Below are 26,991 nucleotides of genomic sequence, written 5' to 3'. Positions count from 1 at the left end.
TTTTGAAAGAGTGTATTATGTTCCCTTTTGTTTCAAAATCATACTTAAATAAAATTAATGAGAAACAAAAAAGTACAACGTGGTTACTCTCAGGATGTATACAGCGAACGGGTGGCTCAGGTGACTCAACTAAAATCCATACTATGATGATAAAACTGATTTATGGCAGCTGACCAATCGTAACAACAATGGGTGTTCTCAGGAAATGTGGCTCCGTCCGCTCAGCTCGGCAGCTTCTTGACGGGTGCTGAACGAGTGCCACTCGCTTGCCACTGTTGTGACGCCTGACTGACGCTTGCTACTGACTAGCCACTGCGGTGCTAGTGCCACAAGGAGGATCTCGGCCTTAATGTATGTTTGGTGAATAATTTGAATACAGCGTTTGATTTTGCGTGTGGTCTGTGATAAGTATTTGCTGAATATTGTGTGTAGTTGATTTATTTTGACTGTGTTGTCTGTCAGACCATGGCTACTTCTCCGGCTCAATTTCCAGCCATAAATGATGAGGACATGGATGAGGACGTGAAGGCTGTTATGCAGCTAATGCAACTTTTCAGTGTAAGTACTACATGTGGTGGTGATTATGCTCTGACCTTTTAAAGCAGAAAAGCCTAATTAGGGATAGGGGCCACATTAGGCTAGAAATCGTACAGTATGCAACACATCTGTATCATATTATTGTAATCTGTTACAATGTTTTTTGCTTTAAATGTCCAGTAGTGAGAAGAAGACGACAAGTGCCATAGATTGAATATGTTAACGATTAAGTAGAAGTGGATAATTGTGTTAAATTCGTTCTATAATTTAGCCCTCATAATTGCAAATATTTGAATTTTTCAACCTAATGGGTGTTTCAGTTGCTGGATGTGTTTTGTCTCAAGATCAATAACTTGTCTAAAGTGCTCCTTCATGTTTTGTGATTTTATATTTATTCATATTGGCTGTTTTGTATTTGCAGCATGCGTGCTGTGATCCAGCGGTAACGCGCCAGGACCTGTACCAGCAGAGCCTGCAGTTCACTGCACAGGTTATGGAGGTCATGGAGCGGAAAGTCTGCTTGACGATGGCGGCGGAGGAAGAGGTGGCTTTGCTGCAGAGGGAGCTGACAGCCAGCAAGGCTGAGCTGGAGGTGTTGCATACTGTATATCAAGAAATCCTTTAAAACATCTATTCATATGCAGTTTCCCTACATTTTGAGAATTATCAGCAAAAAATGTATTATGTACAATGTGTTGTTCGCCATACATTTTAAGTTAATACATGATGATCACTGTCTTTGGTACACCAAAGGCAATAGACTTACTATATTAAACACACTCCAATAATAATCCACTATAATGATCATGTCATGTTTTGAGTTGATTTAATGGTTTTCAGCTAAAGTCTAACTTCTTACCTTTCTAACTATTGTTTTAATTATTAACTTTAGCTTTGCCATTACCTCAGTCTGCAAAAGAACGCCAACTCCGGTGAATTAGCCGTGTGCTGCCCATGTCCCGGTTTGGAGTAATTTATATCCTCTTAAGGACTGGGCGCTGCTGGTTTTTCGGGGATATTAAGTTGTTCCTGGGTCGCCAAGATACACATCAATGATGTCAACACATCTGGGACTGTACTTATGTCCTTCACAATAAGATATGTGTAAACAACTCCAAATTATGCATTTAAAGCTCCTAAATTTCCATTTTGAGTGTATACCATCACCTGTTGGATGTTTTGTAAAATCTTCTCATTTCAATCACTTTGAAAATACCACCTGATGCATGGAATTGAACAGTTATGCACACATATTGTATATAACAATTACTATCATAACACAGTGCAGAGTAAGAGTTGTATTACAACTAAAAACACTTTTATAGTATTCATGATTGAAAAGTTACATTGTTGAAACAAATGACAAATTATTGAAAAGATGAATATTTGAATACAAATGAGTCAAAAATGTAAAAATTACAATTACATAAAAAATCAGGACACAAAAAACATTTAAAATCATCTTCATTATCCATATTATCGTCCCAGATAAAAAGAAAGCATTTTATACAGTATAGTAACAAAAGGTAAGGAAAGACCATGATCAGACATAATGTAATTTCAAGTGGTAGAAAAAGGCAAGAAGGGGGCATTTGCACTCAGACCTGCAGGAACAACACAGTTGGCATTTGACCAAGTCAAGGGGACCGTGACTTGCAGTGAAATCTCCTCTTGCGTGAGTCACGTTACATGTGTGTGAGCACAGGTTTGCTGTGTGTGTGAGAGAGTACTGAAGCGTTGTTAATAAGAGCTATAATAATGTCAGAGCGACACTCCACCTTTATATCTGCCAAAAAGTGCCTTAAATTGGCAATGTGTAAACATTTTGGATAGAAAAAATTACCAGGGAGTCATGTGAACATCAATTACACAGTTACGCCATCAAATTTTACTGCCCATTGTTATCGACCTATAATCAGTATAAAAAATGCAAGCTGAAGAGGAGCATTAGTGCTTTTTAAGTCGCCATCCCTGATAACGCAATCTCTATTTACATTATTTTTATAGAATAAAAGATCAGCCTTGGTGTATCGATCCCAGATCAAGATTTTGCGATACTATGCTGCATTGATTTCCGCCCCCCCACCCCTAGTATTTAGTGTTGTTGATTGATTTGGCTCCCAGACTTGACATTTGACTGCGAAGTATTTGAATTCTTCATATAGTGTTATATACTGCACTATGACCGGCGGGCAGCAGATGTCCGTAGTGCAGTATGTAACACTATAACACTATAGTGTTAGGGACTAGTGGGACCAGAGGAGGAGGACTCTGTGTTTACATCATGATGCTTGGTGCTCAAACACAGTCAAAGTTGAGTTTTTAATGTGAAGATATCAGCCAGAGATTTTTTTTTTTTTTTCTTGCTGCTGTTTAGATTCCTCATGATGCAAATTCAAAACTGCACTACAGGAATGTAGTACTGTTTTTGTTTTATTTTGTTTTTCATGTGTTTGTTGTGTTGCAAATGGACTACAACTGAATTTCGTTGTGCATCCCTGTGTTGCATAATGACGATAAATCATCCTTCAGTCCTTGAATATATATATGCATAGCGATATGCTACTGGTGGGCTAATGTGGAACAGGTGACGTATATGGAGGCAACTCCCCCCCCCACACCCGCCTATGAAAGCAATGTCTCCCATGTCGGAGAACAGAAGTTTGAACTGGGCCAGTTGATGAAGTCTTAACTACTGTTCCAACTCTATTCTTATTCTATACTTAATACCTTTTGGTGTCCCGATGATCTTTGAAGAAAGCACTAATATCAGACAGAGTTCGATGCAATAGATGCAATATTCTTCAAGCAAAGAATTCAACCCGGGTTCATTTTCTGGAGCGCAACTGATTTATTCTGTTCTTTACATAGTCTTATATAGTGTGGCTGACATCGTCTTTTGGTCTTTAAGCTCTTCCTCTGTTTCCTTAGATACGAAAATATTTTTAGTTACACCCAGTTTACCTCATTCTATTGGAATCTCAGAGTGTACCGAACTTTCCCTTTTCACATTCCCTTTCTAATGTCTGTATTCCCTAGATAACGTCTTTCTAATTGGAGTTGAAAAACTCTTCAGCCCTTGCCTGGAGCAGCCTTCCCCACACCTGCTATGACCCCAATAGCTCGAGGGTTACTGAAAAGTGTTTTAAAAAAAACATTTAATCCTTACTACATCAAACAGGTTATATGTTAAACCATTCAAACCACACTATATTCACACTAGTTTTCAGTATGCAGATGTCATATATGTGAGTTTTGAACATTTGGATATAATTGATGATATAATTGAACTCTATTATGATAAATCAAACTCCAACACCCGTCTCTGCAGACTGTGGAAAGAAGAGTATCAGTTAAGAGTAGCCGTTGCCCTTTCAATTAGCCTGGTAATCGCTTATGCTAACCACTAGCTCCAATGCTAATTGCTAGCATACACATATTCCAACATTGCATGTAAAGTTATGTAGACACATTTTTGTAAATGTTTTATGTCTACATGTTAAAGTAAAGTAAACCAAGCCCAACAGTTCATGTGGTGCTTTTTATGTTCTATAACTGTAGTGTGAATATAGCAAGGAATTAGCATGCTAGCTTGATAACTAGCCGGCTCCCTAAATGAAGAATGTAGGATTAAAACACATGGGTATCGCCACATAAAGAGTCTCTAACACTAATTCACAAGATTTTGTAAATCATGAATGGCTTAATTCTAAGTTCACAGGAAAGAGAGAAGAGGCGTGTGCCGTCCTGTGATTTTAATGCTACACTGGTAAGGGAAAATGCACCAAAGATACACCGGACAGGGTGTGTCTTTGCCCCCCTTCCAGCCCTGCCTATGTTTTCACGTTATAGAGGTGATTTTGTTTTTTATTTCCAGGGTAGAGGCACTTCAGTCAAAACTCTGGGGTTTATTTACTCTTTAAGATATCTTTAGATCATTTTATTATTTAAAGCTACTGCAAAGAACTTTCATGTTGTTTTTATTTTGGCGGTCCTTGTGAATGAACATGGTAGTGTTTCAGAGCACCATTTTACTACCATTACCATTTTTACATTTTACTGCAGCAGGGTCTGACAGTCTGCCCCGCTCTGTTCTGGTTGTCCCATGCCTTCCTTCCTACAAGTCAGCTTAGCAATACGGCCTGGTCCTCCACTATTGCACTCTGTTTATTATTATGCACCAATCACCAAGCCAAATTCCTTGTATGTGCAAACGTACTTTGCAATGAACCGATTCTGAATCTGAACCTAGTGTGGATAACTAAAATGTTCATTTTGACTAGGAAGAATTGAATTGTGGATATCTGCAATACAAATCCAGTCAAGCTATTAAATGTTGAAATTACTTGCCAAACCATTGGTTATTCAGAGCGCCACGCTCTCGCACACTGAGCAGCATCCACTGGTGGAGGAGGTAATCAGATCCTTTACTTATGTGAAAGTAACAATATTGCATTACTCTCTAGTTCTGTGAAAAAGAGTAAAAGTACTCATAATTCTGACAAAAATATCCCTATGATTGACTATTACTGATGCATGAATATGAAATTAGCATGTCACTGTTGAAGATGGTTGAGTTGGAGCTCATTTTATTCACTTTAAATATTGTTGGATGGTTTAATAATCCACAACAATGCATCATATTCCATAAACGCATAATATTTTATGTAATTTTAATCTATAAAGTAATAAATAAGTAAAGCTATAAATAAATGTAGTATAATGTATAATGATGAAATTTTAGTGCGACAATTTATTAACAAAATCATATTTGACTTTACTTTTTAGATCTAAAATGTGTCCAGCAGAGGGTGGATTATAGAAAAGCAAACTGCTAAAGTCAAGGAAAAAATGTGATTGCACTGTTTTTTTGTTCACATGTTCTGTAGAGTGACGGTGATATATTAATCAGAAGATCATTTCATTACTTAAATGATTGAGCTGCTCGTCAAAGAGCTGACGGTTAAAGTAGGCTGTACATTGGAAGTTGCAGTTAAATTACGCACGGGAGTAAAATGAAGCCGAGATGAGCGGTCTGCACACATGACATCTGTTGCACTACTGTCCATCCTGATAGACGGATCCCTCCTCTGTTGCTCTTCCGAAGGTTTCTTCCTTTTTTCTCCCGGTTAATTAAAGGGTTTTTTGGGGGAGTTTTTCCTGCTCCGATGTGAGGGTCCTGGGGATGTCGCATGTGTGCAGATTGTAAAGCCCTCTGAGACAAATTTGTGATTTGTGACTTTGGGCTATACAAAATGAATTGAATTGAATTTAATTGAATTGGTAGTGTGAAATGAAAGTTAATCTGACACATTTTCTTTTAAAGAAATGTCAGGTTAACTTCTGTGTAAATGTACCTAAATGACCAATGGCCAAAGTAAGTCGATGTGCTATACTGACCTGTTAGTTATATGGACATGATGACAGTTTGCTCGTCACACAACCCAGCTTATTTCCATACACGGTCCCCAAAAAGTGAGGTTCAATCCCAACATTTCCACATATTCCCCTCTTTTGGTATTTCTGATGCATGATTGCGAAATGTTTGATGGAAACAGTTTCAATAATGCCAATTTTTTACCATATTTACATTTGCTATAAAAAAAAATCAAGAATTAATGCCACCTTTTTGTACTACTATATAATACATGTACAAGTATGGGAGCCGCTGCCTGCTCATCCGTGATTATCCAATGCTTATTTACATTAGAAGTGGTGAGTGAAACCCACCAAGCCCAAAAAATGAACCCCAACCTTATCTGCTGAGGCCAGACTCAGAGCATGATGTTGCACCACCATCCATCCAATAATTAACAACTTTCTGGGTGTCACATCTATCTGACAACCCAACCTGGTGGTCACCAAACATATGGAGAGAAGAGCTATACAATGTTTTGAAGATAGTAGCACAAGCCTGCCCCATCCCCACAGATATCCCGAGTTTAACATCGAAGCAAACAAGCACAGCCCTCAAATGACTAGCTAAAATGTGCCAAGGACTTTGAGCCTTACGTGGTTTACTTTGTGTTTTTGTCTACAACTCAAGACAAAAGGAGGATGAGGTAAGAAAAAATAAATAAATAAATAAAATATATATATTTATATATATTTAACGTGTAGTTACCTCATTTTTATTGTTCAAACCATGTGTTTGCATCCGATTTCGGTCCTCTCTTCTGCCCGGTGGTCACGTAGACGTTGGGCCACTCCCAGGTGCCGTGACCCCGCTAACCTCATTTATCCTACTCTCTCAGATCATGTTGAGCAAGTGGTACCGGGGGGGCTCTGGAATTGCCAGTCGGCAGTGCCGAAAGCTGAGTTTATCTCGGGCTACACTTCCTTGCTCTCTCTCAGCTTTCTTGCTCTAACTGAGACCTGAATCACACCAGACAACACCACCACACCCGCAGCTCTGTCAGAAGTGTACTCTTTCTCTCACACTCCCAGAGCTGTGAGGCGGGGTGGTGGTACTGGCTTGCTAATTTCCCCAAAATGGAAATGCACTCTTGTCTCGGTTCCTCAGTTCTCCCCGTCCTCTTTTGAATTTCATGCGGTTACTGTCACTTATCAAGTCAAGCTCACCATTGCTGTTGTGTATGGCCCACCAGGCCCTCTTGGTGAGTTCTTGGAAGATCTCGACACATTAGTCTCACACTTCCATGATGATGGCTCTGCACTCATCCTGCTCGGAGACTTTAACATCCAGACTGATAAATTAGAACCGCTTCTTTCCTTCCTCTCCTCTTTTGACCTTTACCCCGCCTCTTCTCCTCCTACCCACAAGGCCGGCAACCAGCTGGATCTTATCTTCACTAGACACTGTTCTACTGCTAACCTCTCCGTCACTCCCCTCCAGCTCTCTGACCACTATTTCATGTCTTACTCCCTCTCCCCTCCCCCCGTACTTCCACCACCTACCCACATTGTTTCTACCTGTAGTCATCTCCGCTCCCTCTCCCCGGCTGATCTTTCATCTTCTGTTACCTCTGCTCTTCCTGACCCTGAAGCCTTCTCTCTCCTATCCCCTGACATTGCTACTGACCTTCTCCTCTCCACCCTTTCCTCTTCTTTGGACAACCTCTGTCCCTCCACCTCCAGGCCTGCACGGCCAACCCCACCTGCCCCATGGCTGTCGGACTCAGTGCGTACTGACAGATGGAGCCTAAGAGAGGCTGAGCGTAAATGGAGAAAAGGCAAACTCCTGGGGGACCTTCTTAACTTCCAAGCTCTTCTTTCCACTTTTTCCACCACTCTATCTACTGCTAAAGCTGCTTTCTTTCGCTCCAAAATCCTAACCTCTGCTTCCAATCCTAAAAAACTCTTCGAAACTTTCTCTTCACTCCTCCAACCCCCACCCCCTCCTCCTACTTCCTCCCTTCTCCCTGACGATTTCACCAACTTCTTTGACAAGAAGGTAAACAATATCAGATCCTCCTTTCAGTCCCCCTGTCCACTCTCTCCCTGTCCACCCTCTCTACCATCTCCAGCTCTTCCCCCACAGCTCTCCCTCCCCTCTCCATGCCCCATCTTACCCTATCTTGCTCCCCTCTCCCCTAACGAGGTCCTCAACCTTGTTACATCTAACCGCCCCACCACGTGCTCCTTGACCCGATCCCCTCCCCTCTTCGTCAGTCTGTTGCGACTGAACTCCTTCCTTTTCTCACCCACCTCATGAACACATCTCTTGTTTCAGGATGCTTTCCCACGGCTTTCAAGACTGCTAGAGTCACCCCCCTTCTGAAGAAACCATCACTTGACCCCTCTGATGTCAAGAACTTCAGACTGGTGTCTCTTCTACCCTCTCTTTCCAAAACACTTGAACGTGTTGTCTTTACTCAACTATCCTCTATCTCCACCAAAACAACCTCTTGGACCCTCACCAGTCCGGGTTCAAAGTGGGTCACTCGACTCAGACAGCCCTCCTTGCGGTGACGGAGTCGCTTCACGCAGCGAGATCTAACTCTCTCTCCTCTGTCCTGATTCTCGTGGACCTGTCTGCGGCGTTTGACACTGTTAACCACCAGATCCTCCTATCCAAACTCGAGGGGATGGGCGTTTCAGGCTCTGCACTCTCCCTGTTTGCATCCTACCTGACAGGTCGATCCTACCAGGTGTCATGGAGGGGCTCTGTGTCGGAACCACGCATGCTGACTACGGGGGTTCCACAAGGCTCAGTCCTGGGCCCCCTTCTCTTCTCGCTCTACACAACATCTCTGGGTTCTGTTATTCGCTCGCATGACTTCTCCTACCATTGTTATGCCGATAACACCCAGCTGGTCTTGTCATTTCCCCCCGGGGACACTCAAGTGGAGGCACGCATCGCTGCGTCCTTGGCTGACATGTCGAAGTGGATGACGACACACCACCTCAAGCTCAACCTGGGCAAAACCGAGCTACTGTTCCTCCCGGGGAAGGGTTGCCCGCACCGAGACCTGTCCATCACCATTGATGATATCGTGGAGACGCCAACTCGGACTACACGCTCCTGCAGATTCCTGCTCTACAACATCAGGAGGATTCGCCCCTTCCTCACTGATGAGACGGCGCAGGTGCTCTTGTCATCTCCCGCCTGGACTACTGCAACTCACTACTTGCCGGAGCCCCGGCGTCGGCCATCAGACCTCTGGAGCTTGTCCAGAAAGCTGCAGTTCACCTGGTGTTCAATCGCCCCAAGTTCTCCCACACAACTTGCCTTCTCCGTTCTCGACCTGTAAGAGCCCGCATACAGTTTAAGACTCTGGTGCTAGCCTACAGGGCAGTGAAAGGAACAGCTCCTTCCTATCTCCAGGCCATGGTCAAGCCCTACACCCCGGCCCGACCACTTCGCTCTGCTACCTCGGGGCGACTGGTCGCCCAGTCGCTCGGAGGTCCCTGCGGCCGATCGACCCGGTCGCGGCTGTTTTCTGTCCTGGCCCCACAGTGGTGGAATGAACTCCCCACTGACGTCAGGACGGCAGAGTCGCTGCCCATCTTTCGGCGCAGGCTGAAAACTCACCTCTTCAAGAAGGCCTACCCTTCAGCTTAGCACTTACTTAGCATCTATTGTATTCATACTAGCTTATTGCACTCATTGTTTTTATTAGTTTGTGGCACTTATTGCATTTGTTTGTTTCTGCACTGTACGTTGGCTCTGGTTTATGCTCTTAGATGCTTGTTTGAGGAAAGGACATGCACTTATTACTTCTGGTGACTAGTTGTTCTCTCGAAAACCGATGTTGAATACACTTATTGTAAGTCGCTTTGGATAAAAGCATCTGCTAAATGACTGTAATGTAATGTAATGTTGTAGAAGAAGGAACATCCCAATCCAAAGTTCATTTCTATCAGATCCTTTCACAGGAGGAACCTGAGCTTATAGCTTATTTTGGTAAGCCAAACCTGTAAATATGTGTGTTAAACTTCAGCACGAGGCTGGACGGTATGAATTTGCCATATGGTAATGTATTTTGACTGTACCGTGCTGATTGGTAGAGCCTTGAGATGCACCGATCCATCTGCTGCCAATCGAAACTGGCCGTTTTTCAGATGATCGGCCGTTTCATATATTTTTTTTTTTGCGGATCATATTTACACTCATGTAAATATCTCAGCCCTTTATGTGAAAAGATCAAATTTAGAGTTGTTGGTTTATATTTATTTTAGGATGGTTGAAATTATGACATGCAACTACCTTACCTTTCCCCTTCAGAAGCATTGTATATTGACATTTTAGGAAAAATGTATATATCATGATACCATCCATGCTTCAAAATTATACCGTAATATTAATTTTAGGCCATAGCGCACAGCCCTACATCAGCATAGTTTTTTTTAAATTAAATTTGTTACCTAGGGATGTGGGGAATAAGTAGGCAATGAAGTGAAATACTACAACTAGAAATATTAGTCAGTTAAATGTAATTATTTTGTTAATGTACACATTGAAATGGCATTGCTGTCTCATTTTTTGCGGGGCGGCTCCTCCTCTGTTATGATCTAAACTCTGAATCACTTGCATCTCGGCGTGTTCTCTTGGCCCCCGTCTGCCACCGCCTCCTCTTTTAGAAACAGAGGTTAGCATTCAGCAGTCCATCTGGTTCCCTCCTAATCGACTCGATTGGCAGTAGATGGGCTTTAATCGAATACTATGTTTTTTTACACACAAAGCTTTGATTTGTGTTCTCGAATGAAACTTTCAATATGAATTCTGTTGTCATATTTTATGACATTATCATCCTAAAGAAATTGGGAAAAATAAGATTTTGTGTTATTGTGGTTATATAGATATAATGCTCTTAGATTGGTGGTAGACCGCCACGTTATTTAAGTGCGTGAGGGAGAGTAAACCGCTTTTTGACCGCAGTGCAAATGTAAGTTCTGAAAGGCTAAATGCCAACATATATGAATTAAAGCAGACTATTTCGTTAAATAAAAACATTTTGTGAATTTAGCGAATTATTACGTCCATCTTTTTCAATACATTTTTACTTTTGGACTGAGGGCTGCGACAATTGACGTTACAGGGATTAAGGCTGAGCACCGAGTTGCTCGCTGTGTGTGTGTTTTTGTTTGAGAGATGTGAAGAGAAGGTGGAAGGTAATACAATTTGCACGCTATCTTAGCGTGCAAATTGTATACCTTGGCATTGGTATATGCAATGCCAAGACATAACTCTTCTTAGTCCACATTCCCCACTGATTTTTTTAACCAAATATTTGGGTTTGGAGCAGACACTGGGGATATACTGATTTCTGTGGCATTTAAAATACAATTTAGTTTTTGAACTATGTGATTAATAATTTCAAAGAGATCTCATACACGATGTTTAACCTTAGAAATTAAACTGTGCTCAAATTTGACTGTGTGTTTGATTAATTTAAGACTTCAGCCCCCCTAAAATAGGCCTAACAACGCCCCTGGTATGTCTAAATGGCCGAGAGGGGGACGATACAATACATGTTGTTGTACTTGCCTTTCTTTGTGTTTTCTTCCTGTGTTTTTGGTTTCACTAAAGAGGATTACATGCTGGACATACATTTGTGTTTCAGTTGGCTCTGTACCACCATCTTATCTGTTGTCAAAATGAAACGTTTTTTTTCTGGCCTGGTTTAACACAGTATCGGATGCAGTACACTGGCAAGTGATATTCTGTTCTTTTTTCATGACCAACAGAGCAAAGACAAAAGAACAGCAGAATGACCCAAACCGAGCATAAGTGGATAATGGACAACAGAACATTAGAAGACAAACAAACACAAGCCGTCAGAAAAACCAAGAGGGAAACTATTAGAAGACAAAGACAATTGACATGTCAAGTATTGGGAGAGATTGAAAAACATTTGGAGGAGACACAAAGAGAGAGAGATGAAATGAACTACCTGAAGACAAATACAGAGCAACAACAGGAGGACGTTGACAGACTGACAGCTGAAAACCATGAGCAGCACTTAATAAAGAGACTGAGATTTCAGATAGAAAATGTTATTGAGAAACTCGAGGAGAGTAAAAATGAAGCTACTCAGGAAAAAATGCAACTTCTGAAAATGCAGACTGAAATATACCAAGAGAGGGAAACTCTGGAAAGACGACGTTATGAGCTCATTAATGAGCACCACAAGTTCATAATGACCAAGTATAATCATACAAAATCGAAAGAAAGTAAGGAATGCATGGAGCAGATAAAGAGAGCCCAGCAGATAACAGAGATGATAGCCGACAGTCTGCTGAGTCGAATTAAAGAAAATAAGAAAATAATGCTTGAAGCAAAGCAGGCAAAAGAACAAATGGAGAAAATCACGGCAGACATAAAGCAAGAGATAAAGAGAAATAAAAAAGTTATTTCACAACATCAAGATCACATTTACGACATCAAACATATTATGAATGTATATATCAACCAGATGAAGCAAGGGTGGACCAAACCTCAAAGCAGGGAAAGGCAGAAAGAAGACGAAGACAACTCTGAAACTGTCATAATTGATCTCAGCAGAATCCAGGAAGAGATGGAAAAACTTTGGGAGGTGCTAGAAGAGGGTGAACTACAACTGGAAGTGACTGTGAGAGAGAAGCCGGAGCTTAGGACAGACAGTGGACGAATGGAAAATATCAAATCTGATTCTCAAAAGCAAAGAGAAAACACAGATGTAAGCATGAAGACAACACACTGGGAAATGGAGATAGAGGCTGATATGCAGAAGCAAAATCAAAACCTAGAAAACAAGTTGGCACAGGTCCAATCTGAAGAAGATGACATACAAAACATCAAGACTAAAATACCCATGACAGTCAAAACATAGAGATAGACAGGCAGATAGCTCAAGCAGAAATGAATGCAATGAAGTCTGTACAGGGGAGTTCTGAAATGGAAACACAGAAGCCAGACGACAACTTACAAAGGACAAAGAAAGAGATAAGACAGATGGAAGGGATGAACACTGGTCAAATCATAAGAATGAGCAGGAGAGCAAAGGAAGAGTTCAGTAGGATGAGGGAAGAGACTGAACCTGCTAAACAAAACATGGAGGGAAGACAAGCTAAGACTGAGGAGCAGAGGTCAGAACATATAGAGGACAGATTTGATGAGCAGAAGATTCAACAGATGGACAGAACCAGAGACATAATACAACATGAAGAAAATCAGTTTGAGGAAAACAACATAGACCCAAGCAACACGAATGAAGTGAACACTGACATGAAGAGAGAGATTCTTGAAGTAGAAGAAATCAGAAAGATGTGTCGGGTAAGAGAAGATGCAAAGCGAAGCAGGAGGAACTTTACAGAAGAAAAGAGCCAAATCCAGTGGATGAATTTTACAGTTAAAAAAAAGAGACTAGAACTTGACCAACGGCTGGAGAGGACCAGGAGAGAGAGGGATGAGGTAGAAATCATGAAGGTAAAGATACAACAACACAGGAAAGAGGTGGAACAAAAGCTAAAAGACACAATAACTACCATTCGGACTATGAGTGAGATAAAAGCCAGCATGGAAAAAGCTGCTGCAGAGATGAACATCACCAGGGAGGATATGCTCAAAGTCCAAAGAGAGATGGAACAGAACAAGGAAGAGGTCAAAAAGAACATGGTAAGTAAATATTTCTCTTTTCATTTTCTTTTTAATCTTGGGCCAGTAATAAGCCATTTCCATATTTTAAAACATCACAGTTGTATTCAATGTAGACATTAATTATTTTGAGCATAACCAGCATAAAAGTATCTTTCAATATTGTTCCATTTCATTAATCATTAAAATAAAAACATAAAAAATCAGAAGATAAGAGATTCTAATGACCTAGCCCCAACTAAGGATATTAAAGAAGCATTAGAATTTTTAATTACTTCATGCAATAGTTTCCTTTTTGTAGCTTTACAGAATAAGTATAGTAGAAAAACAGACATTTAAATGTAATTCAACATTTTCAATGCAAAGCTTAGGTAAAGCTTTGCATTGAACTATATAGATATATATATATAGTTGATCGATAGGCATAGCTTATTCAAGTCTGGTATTATTACTTTTACTTAAGTCAAATATGTGAGGACTTCATCCAACACTGCTGCCTGCCACAGCAACATAGCAGTGAGTTTAATGATTTGTGGGATGCATAACTGTAACGCTCGCTTGTCAATACGAAATTGAAGTGTGAGGGTCTATATTAAAAACAGTGGTTTTTACTCAATTTATACAACCAAGATTAATATTAATTAAAGCTGCAAGCAGTATTGATCGGGCCCTCACAACTTCACGCTCGTTGAGGGTACTGAAAGGACTCTGGTTGACACGGTCAAGCATTTCTGTGACCATCATACTGCATGCACGAGTTAGATGATATTTTTTGCGTCGACCAGCAGCGTAGCAAGATCATGTTGCCAGGTCTTAAGCCTCAAATGTTTAGAGTGTACCTCCGAATACAATTATCAATGTAAGCCTTTAAAGATCATTAAGAAAATAAATGTGTGTGAATGCGCTTCAGTGTTTGTAACATAACAGACTGTCAGTTTACTGGGATGGGGTTCAACTCCCTGCAGTGTCCTGCTGATTGTATTTGGACTTACATGAAAGTTAACAAAACAGTAGTGCCATTTGCTGTTACTTGAACACTTTAATTTAAAACTGTTTTCATTTTAAGTTCTTCTGCAACTTTAGATTGTAGTGTGAAGCATTCATTGTAACGTTTAACCTGATTGTCATGAAGAAGCTCTGGACAGATCATTTATACTAATGCCCACTGACATGGTTTGAAAATCCACTGTTATCTAACGTTTGCTCTCCAAGCATCTTAGTTTGCACATATTTAGATCAGAGAAGTCTTTTTCTCATGGTGTGCTCACAAACCCTTTCAATAAGTTCAGTGTTTGGGCCGCTGTAATTATAGAATCCTGCTTACGTCCGTGCTTATCAGTAGGTGGCGCTATGACTATGAGTTAATATTGGCATGCAGAAATCCTAAAACCATGACAGTCAACAAGCATGTCAAGTTTGGGACAGTTTTGACAAAGTACAGTCGAGTTACAACAGCTTGATGGATGATGGCGAACCATGTAAAATGGCCATCACACCATATCCATGTCGTTCGATGAAACCTAAAGCTTTTAGTAACTTAATCGCTAAGGTCTTTAGATTGTTCTGACCAAATTCTAAGCTGATCGGATTAATTCCCTAGGAGGAGTTCGTAGTACAGCACCTGGAAATGAAAAAAAACCACGAGAAATTCATACAAAATTCAAAATGGCTGACTTCCGGTTGGACCCCTAAGACTTTTTTTTAAGTCTACATGGGATACATCTGCTTACCAAATTTTATACATCTAGGTGACACGTACTGCGAGGGCTGCATCGTCGAAATATTGTAGGGGGCGCTATCGAGCAGACTTGCCCCGACCAAATTTGAAGTTGATTCGATTATACGCCGGTGCTCGTGCCCTAATAAATAAAACGAATGTCACAATCAAATTGAAACAAGGGACGTTCTTACTACAAGGAAAAAAATGACAATTTTTTCTTTTTTGTGAAGGATAAGATGACCTCCATGAAAGCTCAGGTCAGCAAATGGATATTGACTGAATCTGCAATCAAAAATACTTTTTCAGGGAATACATCTAAACGTCAGGAACCACAGAAAGAAACAGAGAGAGACCCTGTCGAAGCTCAAACATTTGAAATTCCAACAGACATAGAAGAATTTACTAAAGAGACCATGTCTTTGCAACAGTCCATAACATTAGAAGACTGGAATCCAAGTGAAGAAATAAAAGAACAGGAAGATATGCATTCAGAGCACAAACAAAGACAAGAACCCAATTATTTTGCCGTGGACATAAAGGAAGAGCAGAATGTTTTCTTACAGATGCAGACAATTCATGAAGAAACATTAATAGATGATGATCATAGAACATTTGTGATACATGTAAGTGAAATGGAAGAAGTCAAAAAGCAGATGTTCAAACTCAAAGAGAGAGAGGAGGAAATAAGGCAGCAAATAAAGTATGCCACAGAGAACATGGAGCAAAATAAAAAATAAAAATGAAAAGGCTCATTATGGACATAAATGTCCTGCAAAGTCAAAAACCAGAGATTGAAAATGGATTGCAAAGAGCGAGGGAAAGCACAAAGGTTTTCAAACATGAAATAGGTAAATATGAAGTGAAGGTGCAAAAACAAGATAATGGCAGCAAGGTGAATCAAGAAGTTATTGATGTTCAGAAGCAAAACCAAGGTCAGGAGTCAATAGAAAATATACAGACACATACTGAGGAGATAGATGGATTTTCTGGTAAAAAAGACACAAGAAGTACTGGTATACAAAGACTTCAAGGAAAGATTTATAGAACACAATAAATCATAACACAACTAAATCTTGAACTTAAAAACCCCACTAAAGAAAGTTATATCGACGAACATCATAAGGATGAAGAGAGTGAAATTGAAGGATTGCTACATGACATGAAAGTATTCCAAGAGCTTTTGAAACGGGTTAAAACTGCAATAAGGCAAAGTGAAGTGCATCTGAAGGAAGAAAGGAGCAACATGAAATTGATAAAAACTGCAGCAAAAAAACAAAAGAAAACTGGATCAGAGATTAGAGAAAACTTTGAGAGAGGGAGAGATGAATTTCATATTTTGAAAAGAAAACATCAAACACAAACTGATGTGACTGAGCAGAAGTTGGAGAAAATGGCAAAAGTTATGAGCACCATAGAGAAAATTGCTGCCAAGACTAGACTGAAAAGTGAAGATATAAAGATTGTTATGGAGGAGACTGAAGTACAACTGAGACAGTTGGAAGACCAAAACTACTGTATAAGATTGAGGCTACAAAACAAGAACTGGAAAACAGACATCATTTAATATCCCAAGGAAGAGCTGACCTAATAAAAGTCAAAACTGAAATCTGGCAGTATAAGGATAGAGAACAAGCCTTCAAAAGTATTGAAAGAGAGGAGGGAGACATAAAGAAACATGACAGAGCTGAAACTGATACAGAACAGGACAACATGTCAAAGAACAGAATGGGAAAATAAATGGAAGAAATGGAAAATGAAATCTTCCAACTGAGATCAGAAAAGGATGAGAAGGATATTTTACTGACAGAGCACAGTTTGGGTCAGAAAAACTGTGAAATTGAACAACTAAAAAAGTTTATAAGTGAGCAAGTGATTGAGAGAGAAGGGATTGAGATGCTGAATCAACATATTCAAATAGAGAGACAAAATGTGAGAATAGAAAGACAAGCTGAGGCAGAAATACACAAGATGAACCATTTAAGGGAGAGCATGGAAATACAGAAACAGGAGCTTGATGACAAAGTACAAATGACCAAAAGAGAAATAAGAGAAATGGAGCTGCTGAAGTCTGAGCTGGAAATTAACAAAAGAGAAAGTAAACAGATAATGAGAAAAAGCATGCGAAAAAGGAAGGAGAGTGAAATAAAGTTGAATGACATACAAAGAGAAAAGGATGTACTGAGGAGAGAGACCAAGAAGAGAAGAAGAGATTTGGAGCAAAGACTGGAAAAAACCATGCAAGAGATGGATGAGTCAGAAATACAGAGGATGAAATTGCAACTGCAGAAGGAGGAGATGGATGTGGAGAAGCAGAGATTCAAAGACCAGACTACTCTTATCCAAGTTTGCGAAGAACAGGATGAACAAAGTCTGGAAAAGCATCAGTCGAAAAACATCATGGAGGAAGTTAAAATGATACAGCAAAGCTCAAAAGCCACTGATTCTATTATTGACCTTCAAAACATAAGACAAAAGATTCATGTAAATTTGGAAATGATTAGGAGGGAAATGGGAATTCTGGTGAATGTAAATGTTAATTTAGGGGAACAAAGATAAGGACTCAAAGCTTTAAAAACTGAGAACAGGACTGTGAGAGACAACATGAGCCAATTAAAACATCAGATAGATTTGGACTTCAAAAAAAGGACAATACAGGCAAAAGCAGAGAAGGATGAAATGGTCCAAATGAGGAAGAACATCCAAAAACAAAAAAAGGGGCTTGAAATCAGACTAGAAGAAGTAAAAAGAGAAAGAAGAGAGATGGAAGTGTTGAAGTGTGAGTTGGAAATTGAAAAAAGACAAAATCAACAGATGATCCGAAAAGGCATTCAAAAAGAGCAGGAAGGTAAAAAGATGTGGGCTGAGGTCAAAATTGAAGAAGATGCTTTCAAGAGGGAGACACAGAAGAGAAAGAAGGAGCTTGACCAGCGACTGGAGAGGATCAACAGAGAAAGAGATGAACTGGAGATCATGAAAATAAAGATGCAGAGAGAAAAAGACGTGAGCAAAGGTAGAGTGGGAGAGTGGTTCATTCAGTTCCAAAGTGAACTGGAACCGGATGAAGTACAAGAAAAAAGGGGTAAGAGCATCAAGCTTTCAGAAAGAAAAGGTCTGATAAAAATGTCAAATGTGGTCAATGAAAAGGATGTTGTGAAAGAAAAGTGGAAGCCAAACTCAGTTAAAGAATATGGAGATCTTAAAAAGCTAAAGACTGACATGACCCAAAAGAGAGAGGATCAGAAAGATATCTATGACATTATGACCAAAGAGAAACTGGACTTGGATCTGATGAAGTCTGACATGAAGAAACAAATGAACCTGTTAGAATGAGACAGTCAAGAAATGAAAGAAAGAAAAGACGAGCTTCAAATCACAATGACTCAGATAAAAGACAAGAAAGAACACATCAGCAGCTTCCTTGATGAGATCAACAGAGAGAAAAGCAACATTAAAGAGCTGGCCCTTCAGGTTGAGACACAAAGAGACAAAGTTCACAGGTTGATGAACATTATTGCTTTGAAACAAAAAGAACAAGATCTCAAAGATGCTGATATCAAGAAACAAAGACAAGAACTGGAAACCAGTAGGAACAGTGTACTGGCAGAAAGAGAGAAACTGGATCTTTGGAGGAAGGATCTGAACAAAATGAAAGAAGAGGTTGAAGCTTCCATGAACATTATCAGTAGAGAGAGAAAACAACTCAGTCAGATGAAGAGTAGTACTGACATGGACAGACACAGGTTGGACAATGAAAAGGACAGAATGGAAGGAGAAAGGTCTGAACAGAAACGTGAACTTTCCAGGTTAATGCCCTTCATGCGACGTCTGAGACCAAAAGTCAATCAGCTGAATCAAAGGAGACATGACTACACAGAATATGGATAGATCAGGGCAGAAATATAGGGACATGCTTTGTTATGACCCGCTACAAAAACCGAAGAAACAAATGGTGACAAAGAAGTTTGACAAGGAAGTGCAAACTGAGGTTGCAAAAGAATTTCTTCAGGAGCAAGATCTCGAGAAACAGTATTTGATTAAACCTAATGATTATGAATGTGAGAAGGGTGTTCTTCACTTTGATGTCTCAACCCAGACTGAAAAAGTTGAACATCAGTGGAAGTTAGAGGAAGATACACATCATTTTGGAAGAGAAGGTAAATATTTGAAAGCTGAGAGGGAAGGTCTGCTGACCGAGAATGAAGAGGTGAAAAATGAACAAAAACAAAACTTGCAGCGTTTGAGTTGCTTTCAGAGGAAGATGATTTTACACACATGAAAATGTCAGAAAAAGATTGTTTGCGAAAGATCTGGAAGGACACAAAAATGGAACGGAAGGAGATTGATCAGTTGAAGCGCATGAGTCATCAGATGAGAAACCACCTTGAGAAAAGATTGAAAGGGATCAATCACAAAGAAAAGGAACCATTGGAGAAGAAACTGAAACAGGGACTAAGTAAGGACATGACATCCCAGAATGACTGTGTGAGAGGCCGCACATTACTCGATGAAAAATACACAGAGCTCCAACAATTTAAGGTTCAGGTGCTCAGTGAGATTGAGAAACTTTGTGTCAAAGAAAAAGTGTCAAGAACATTGACAACTAGTGACGAAGCTCATCAAACTTTCCAGGTTAATGTAACCACAGGGAATGCAACAGTGCCGGTAACAGAACATGCTTTCGCCAAAATGTATCAAGAACAGATAAGGGTAGAACAAACTGAGGAAGCTCCAGAGACGTCCATTGGACTCCTTTGTCAGCTCCAGCACTACTGCTATCGATGCTGCTGCCACTGCTGTGCATACTGCAAGCCAGTCTTCCAAGAGGAGAAATGAGATACAGGTCTGTCACTGTTATGATCAATTTGAATGTTCTTGCCATACATTTGAAACACAGCATTTCTAATTTTCTTAAACAAAAATAACACCTGACATTTGGAAATCATTTTTTATATATAGTCAAATATGTATCAAATCAAGAATGAACAGATAGGCCAAAAAACTGATTTTTTTAAATTACCTAATATGTAACAAATGATTGAAGGTTTAAGATGCAGGATTTTCTTAATAAACAATGTATAGGCTCTCAGTCATTACTTATGACCCACTAGAAGTGTGTGGCGGTGTCTGTTTCTGCAGAGACTCGGCCCTCTGCCTGGATTTTCTTACGTTCTTCGAATTTTACCGTTTGGGAAATTTCTGGGCGTAAACCTTTAACCACTGAGTGTGTATCCATACCAAATCACACATCCAAGGGGAAGCAACAAACATGGTCGACAGAGCACAGAAATGCAAGTAAAGTGAGGTGAAATGCCAAGTGGGCAAAATTGAATTTAAACAATTATTTAACACCATGAGCACCAACAAAAGGAAATATAACTCAAAATGTCAAGGTATTTCAGCAGATTAAAGTGCAACATTTGTTGGTTAGCAAAATAAGATTTAATAGTGTACTTAAACCATTTTAAGAGTGTGTGCTTAATTTTCAGTTATGCAATTGGCAAAATCTCAGTCCTTCATGAATTTTAAGGCAATGTATTCAGAGATGGGCAAAAATACATCAAAATGTATTTTGATACAAAATACCCATCAAATAAATGTATTAAAATAAAATACAAAATACCATACATGTATTTTGCATTTAAAATGTAGGAAATACTTTTTTCTGGATTTTCCGTTTTCTCACAATTTGGTATTTAGAGCATTCAGGTTTGGGCTATATAATGTACACAAAGCTCTGGTGAAGCCCACAAAAAGGAAGAACAGTCACAGACATGTTGTCCACCTGGCCAACTGTAGAATGTATGAAATAATAAAACTAAGAATACTTTCATAATATGCCTTTTAAATAAAATAAATGATATTTAATGTTTTTTTGCTTTTTTTAAACAAATGGACATCTACTGTCAGCCTGGCTAACTGTGAACTACAGTATATTATCTGCCAGTAATTGATATGGCATTATGACATTCACATTGAGAAGATACTCAATGTAGCATACAGCAATACTTGTATGCTACAAGTTATGCTGTAGATGGTCAGACGTTTCTCGATAAGGTTATCATGAACATACAAGCTCCCAATCTCCCTCTTCCTATAGCTAGCTACTCCACTGATAAGTTAACTTGCTAAACACTAGCTATGCACTAGCCTAGACAGCTAGTTGACATCTGTCACACTCGGATAAAATATTTATCTTGACAGACAATCCGTTGAACTTGAAGATCTGAAGACTGAACTCGTGAACTGTTTTTTGATTCGTGGAGAAAGTATTTTGAGTATTTTAAATACAAAATGACTCCACTCTAAAGTATTTTGTTACAAATTACGTTAGATTTTTTATCTGTGAGCAACAGGAAGCAGGTTGTCTGCAACAGCTCTTTTATTTATTACCAGTGACTCATCAGTGTAGCACCAATACAATGTTGGGCGCATATTCATGTACAGTATAAAACCCAGTATTGCAAATCTTAACGGTGAACCTCCCCTTTTTAACATTTAATGATGTGCAGCAATGAATAATAGATGGGAAGAACTGGAAATAATAAAAAGGCATACTTGCAAGTCATTGCACTCAAACACAAAATCTCACAATGGACCATGTTCATGATATACACAGCTCGCTGGATAACCTAGCTCTCCAGCTTGGTCAAGTGTGAGAAGCAGCAGTGGTGTGGATTTACAAAGAGATGACATACATAATAGCCAGGACGACATTCAAACTTGTAAAGTTTCAAACAGGTTAAGTATCAAATGGTGAGTTATGATCTGAGGAAAGACTAACTTCATAGAAAGTCTACAAACATACATTATAAAAAATGTATAAGTGAACTGGAAATATTACAGGGGTAGCTTTGAATGCTAAGAAATGATGACACTCCAAATATGAACATGTGGTCTCAAAGCACTGTGAATTTGTTTGCTTGGTGTTTTTTTCAGAAATAGTGCTGATACAACATCTGAGTTTCAGTACAGATATAATACTTTAATACCTACTGTTTATGGTTTCTACTTTTATTTTTTTCATGTAACCAAAATAAAAGCCAAAGTTCTTGTTAAATGTTGTCTGCATGCAACAAGTGCAAGTACTTTGGGGAAATTGAAAGTCAAAATCTGGCCAACGGTTGACGTAAATCAGAACCTACAGTGTCCGACCACAGGAAAAGTCAACAGGATTAGGAATCGGACAGTTTGTGAAACTCTGTATCACAGACACATTTCCATGAGATGTTTAAAAAATAATAAGCACCGACACCAATCCAGGAAGCTTTCAGCTACATTATGAACATGGTCCATCTGAGAAATATGAGGTCTGCTTCAAATCATTAAGTGCTTATTAAGTCTCTTAAATGACATGGATGGTGTGAATATTGCTACACAGATACAATAACATATACACCTTGTGCATTAAGGTACTCCCAATTCCTATATAATTGACATGTCACACTTGACAGATCTGTTCACAGAGATCAAATTCTGAGATGAGAGCAAACTAATAAACAAATTATTTGTTTTCATTGCAAACAGTTTACAAAGGACAATTCATGCTTCACTTAAAAGCTTTTCTCCACGGAGACACTGATCATCATGTGTTATCAATTAATCCGTTGTTCCCGGCGCATATTGAGCATTGTATTAAGACACACAAAAGCTCATGCTCTGACAGACTTGTTCAGAGTAAACTGATGACATTCAGTTTGGATTTGACGACGCCCTTTTCTCAAAAGTAAAAAAAGATCCACACACACACCCAACAGAAAGACGCCCAACAAACTGCTTTCTCCCTCAGATACAAACCCATCTATCACCGGTGGTGACAGCTAGTTCTGAAGAAGAGCACTTGGAAACATCATGGAGGAACTGTATGGCTTCCATAAAGACCATAAAAAGAGTGTGTTAAAATGATTGGTGGTTTATAGTCTGGAAAAGCAGCAGTAGTTTTTTGGAGGCCATCCAAAGGTGCTACAGGCATTGTGTGGTTGAGTTGTGCTGATTACTATGTGAGGTACTGAAGTCCAGTTTGATACAGTACAGCCAGTGTGGCCAGGCTTTGTCCGTAGTGTGGTTCTATTGAACAAAATGGCCACCAGCTGAGGCACTTAGATCCTGATGGACTAAAACCTCATTGAAAATGGAGGTTCTGCTCATTTTATACCTGCAAGGATGTGGCTCAGGTGTTCATGCCTCCTGTGTTTTTGTGTGTGTGGCAGAGATGCGATCACTCTCTTATGCTAGCAGAATAGGAGAACTGCGGGAAATGTGCCTGTTGGCCGGGATCCTCACATTCCAGACTGTTATCTGTAAGAAGAAGACAGCAGAAGTCAGTGGTCACATTCCAGTCCAGATGGAACTGACACAGTGTCGCTGTACAGTCAGGGGACACTCACACTTGTCTGGAGGAGTAAGCGTGATGGTCTGTGCTGTGAACTCATCATCAAAGTACCGGGTGTCTGTCTCTGAAGTCACTTGCGGTCTGAAGAGTGGGGTGAGCTGATGATGGAAGGGAAGAAGATTCGTAAAATGCCCTTTGATTGGGAAAATACTGGATTTATATAATGATTACATGTAGGCACTGTTAACATACTGCCTGTGTACTTTTTTTCATATCTGAAGTATGTATCCACTAGGGGGTGGAGCATGGCTGTATCATTCCTGACAGACACCGAGATATCTTCCCTGAGAACGATATAAACATATCTAACCACAGCTAAAGTCAACAGGATTTCTATTTTGTTAATGTTAAGAACACAAGCTCTATTAGTTTCTCTTTCCACCATTGTTTTTTTTTTGTTGGCTCCAACCAAGCCTCTGGAATTCAAGAAACTCAGGGTTTCCATCATGCAAGTATAGAAGTATGCACGTTGTGTTAGTTGCAGTAAGAAATTATAGGAGAAGTGCAATTTTAGGGTGTAGGTTTTCATAAAGCAAGACATTTTCCTAACTGTTTTCCTATCAGTTGACACAAAAGAACAATAACCACTTGCTCAATAGTGATGAAGATTTGAAAAGACCGTTTTCAAATGTGTCTGACATACGGCAAACATATTATAGAAAAAAGTTTTTGTTGATTCTAATTCATGGAGATGGCTTTTATCTCTATGAATTAGAGATTAGCGGCACGGTTCACAACCATGAGAGCATATATCTAAATGTAAGGATTTTTTCTACAAGCTACAGAGAACAACAATTATTAAAGACTGATAAAAGTGTCTGATGTTACAGATATGAAGGGGATATTCAGTGACTAAAAGAAAACCTCAGTTTCACTTCTTTTAGTGTCATAATGTCTTACCTTCCTTTGTACCACATCCTGCCAGTTGATGGTGATGAAAAATTTGTGACTCATTACTTCTTTGGCATCGTTGGGACCTCCACCCAACCTGTCAGTCCAAACACGATCGTGTAAGAATTAAAAAGGCATTCCCAAAATGAACGGACGGACGGACGGGCGCACACACACACACACACACACACACACACACACACACACACACACCTCTGTTTGGGGTCCTTCTTGAGCAGGCCAGCCAGCAGGGACTTGGCCTCAGGCGACAGGTTCCTGGGGAAGCGGATCTCCTCCATGAGTATGAGCTCAAATAAACGCTCATGGTCCTGGTTGTAGAAAGGCAGACGGCCGCACATCATTTCGTACATGACAACACCCAGACCCCACCAGTCCACCGCCCGGCCGTAGTCATTATCCTCTAGGACCTGAGAAACAGACATTTGTCTAATTCCAATTAATTCCAATGGCAGTAAGAAGTGATTTTGAATTTGCAGACTAACACTTACATTTGGTACACATCACCTAACTGACCTAACACTATACATCTCTTTTCGGTTTTGAATGATAACTTCTTGTGTGTAAAATACATGTCCCACCACTCAGATCCAACACCAGGGCCATATGTATAAAGCAAAGTAGAACTTTGTGCATCAAAATTATAAGAATGACAAAATGTTCTTATTCTTAGAAATAAGTGACATGTGGAAACCTTCTTGAGTGTTATGGATTAGTATCAATTCCCAGACTATTTCAGAGAGAGATATATAGATATATATATAGATATAGATATATATAGATAGATATATAGATAGATATATATATATACACACACACTGCTCAAAAAAATAAAGGGAACACTTAAACAACACAATGTAACTCCAAGTCAATCACACTTCTGTGAAATCAAACTGCCCACTTAGGAAGCAACACTGACAATCAATTTCACATGCTGTTGTGCAAATGGAATACACAGCAGGTGGAAATTATAGGCAATTAGCAAGACAGACATCCCCAATAAAGGAGTGGTTCTGCAGGTGGTGACCACAGACCACTTCTCAGTTCCTATGCTTTCTGGCTGAAGTTTTGGTCACTTTTGAATGCTGGCGGTGCTTTCACTCTAGTGGTAGCATGAGACGGAGTCTACAACCCACACAAGTGGCTCAGGTAGTGCAGCTCATCCAGGATGGCACATCAATGCGAGCTGTGGCAAGAAGGTTTGCGGTGTCTGTCAGCGTAGTGTCCAGAGCATGGAGGCGCTACCAGGAGACAGGCCAGTACATCAGGAGACGTGGAGGAGGCCGTAGGAGGGCAACAACCCAGCAGCAGGACCGCTACCTCCACCTTTGTGCAAGGAGGAACAGCAGGAGCACTGCCAGAGCCCTGCAAAATGACCTCCAGCAGGCCACAAATGTGCATGTGTCTGCTCAAACGGTCAGAAACAGACTCCATGAGGGTGGTATGAGGGCCCGACGTCCACAGGTGGGGGTTGTGCTTACAGCCCAACACCGGGCAGGACGTTTGGCATTTGCCAGAGAACACCAAGATTGGCAACTTCGCCACTGGCGCCCTGTGCTCTTCACAGATGAAAGCAGGTTCCACTGAGCACATGTGACAGACGTGACAGAGTCTGGAGACGCCGTGGACAACGTTCTGCTGCCTGCAACATCCTCCAGCATGACCGATTTGGCAGTGGGTCAGTAATGGTATGGGGTGGCATTTCTTTGGAGGGCCGCACAGCCCTCCATGTGCTCGCCAGAGGTAGCCTGACTGCCATTAGGTACCGAGATGAGATCCTCAGACCCCTTGTGAGACCATATGCCGGTGCGGTTGGCCCTGGGTTCCTCCTAATGCAAGACAATGCTAGACCTCATGTGGCTGGAGTGTGTCAGTAGTTCCTGCAAGACGAAGGCATTCAGTAGTTCCCCAGACCTGAATCCAATTGAGCACATCTGGGACATCATGTCTCGCTCCATCCACCAACGCCACACGTTGCACCACAGACTGTCCAGGAGTTGGCGGATGCTTTAGTCCAGGTCTGGGAGGAGATCTCTCAGGAGACCATCCGCCACCTCATCAGGAGCATGCCCAGGCGTTGTAGGGAGGTCATACAGGCACGTAGAGGCCACACACACGACTGAGCCTCATTTGGACTTGTTTTAAGGACATTACATCAAAGTCGGATCAGCCTGTAGTGTGTTTTTCCACTTCAATTTTGAGTGTGACTCCAAATCCAGACCTCCATGGGTTAATAAATTTAATTTTCATTGATAATTTTTGTGTGATTTTATTGTCAGCACATTCAACTATGTAAAGAACAAAGTATTTAATAAGACTATTTCATTCATTCAGATCTAGGATGTGTTGCTTAAGTGTTCCCTTTATTTTTTTGAGCAGTATATATATATATATATA

The 26,991-nt window shown here is 40.2% G+C and overlaps 4 protein-coding genes across 4 annotated transcripts; 3 read left to right on the top strand and 1 right to left on the bottom strand.

Annotated features, from left to right (window-relative positions):
- The first annotated feature begins 9,760 nt into the window (after positions 1-9,760).
- Positions 9,761-14,504, top strand: LOC116400049 (trichohyalin-like). The gene has a single exon (XM_031877667.1). It carries the CDS (start codon positions 11,712-11,714, stop codon positions 12,810-12,812), a length of 1,101 nt encoding a protein of 366 aa, XP_031733527.1. The 5' UTR covers positions 9,761-11,711; the 3' UTR covers positions 12,813-14,504.
- An 837-nt stretch (positions 14,505-15,341) lies between these two features.
- LOC116400045 (trichohyalin-like) lies at positions 15,342-18,634 on the top strand. The gene has a single exon (XM_031877663.1). It carries the CDS (start codon positions 17,898-17,900, stop codon positions 18,624-18,626), a length of 729 nt encoding a protein of 242 aa, XP_031733523.1. The 5' UTR covers positions 15,342-17,897; the 3' UTR covers positions 18,627-18,634.
- On the top strand, positions 18,626-20,904 carry LOC116400047 (pleckstrin homology domain-containing family D member 1-like). The gene has a single exon (XM_031877665.1). The coding sequence runs from the start codon at positions 18,639-18,641 to the stop codon at positions 19,179-19,181; it is 543 nt and encodes a 180-aa protein (XP_031733525.1). The 5' UTR covers positions 18,626-18,638; the 3' UTR covers positions 19,182-20,904.
- Positions 20,905-21,628: 724 nt separating this feature from the next.
- On the bottom strand, positions 21,629-25,407 carry LOC116400036 (RAC-beta serine/threonine-protein kinase A-like). Its single transcript, XM_031877647.1, has 4 exons — positions 24,790-25,407; positions 24,586-24,673; positions 23,681-23,783; positions 21,629-23,591 (listed from the first exon to the last, which is right to left on the bottom strand). Exons 1-4 carry the CDS (start codon positions 25,017-25,019, stop codon positions 23,512-23,514), a joined length of 501 nt encoding a protein of 166 aa, XP_031733507.1. The 5' UTR covers positions 25,020-25,407; the 3' UTR covers positions 21,629-23,511.
- Between the last annotated feature and the right edge of the window lie 1,584 nt (positions 25,408-26,991).

The sequence above is a fragment of the Anarrhichthys ocellatus genome, unplaced genomic scaffold (assembly GCF_004355925.1).
Source record: "Anarrhichthys ocellatus isolate YVR2014 unplaced genomic scaffold, GSC_Weel_1.0 scaffold143, whole genome shotgun sequence".
In the NCBI taxonomy this organism is placed as follows: domain Eukaryota; kingdom Metazoa; phylum Chordata; class Actinopteri; order Perciformes; family Anarhichadidae; genus Anarrhichthys; species Anarrhichthys ocellatus.
The sequence above is the reverse complement of the archived record's forward strand: the minus strand, read 5'-3'. Positions and strand labels throughout refer to the sequence as shown.

Excerpts from the sequence above, each read along its gene's own strand:
- LOC116400049 (XM_031877667.1), top strand. The coding sequence starts at position 11,712 with ATGACCCAAACCGAGCATAAGTGGATAATGGACAACAGAACATTAGAA.
- LOC116400045 (XM_031877663.1), top strand. The coding sequence starts at position 17,898 with ATGAGCCAATTAAAACATCAGATAGATTTGGACTTCAAAAAAAGGACA.
- LOC116400047 (XM_031877665.1), top strand. The coding sequence starts at position 18,639 with ATGAAAGAAAGAAAAGACGAGCTTCAAATCACAATGACTCAGATAAAA.
- LOC116400036 (XM_031877647.1), bottom strand. The coding sequence starts at position 25,019 with ATGTCTGTTTCTCAGGTCCTAGAGGATAATGACTACGGCCGGGCGGTG. Across the intron at positions 24,674-24,789 it reads AAGAAGGACCCCAAACAGAG|GTTGGGTGGAGGTCCCAACG; the intron begins GTGTGTGTGTGT and ends TTGGACTGACAG. Across the intron at positions 23,592-23,680 it reads GCTTACTCCTCCAGACAAGT|ATAACAGTCTGGAATGTGAG; the intron begins GTGAGTGTCCCC and ends TTCTTCTTACAG.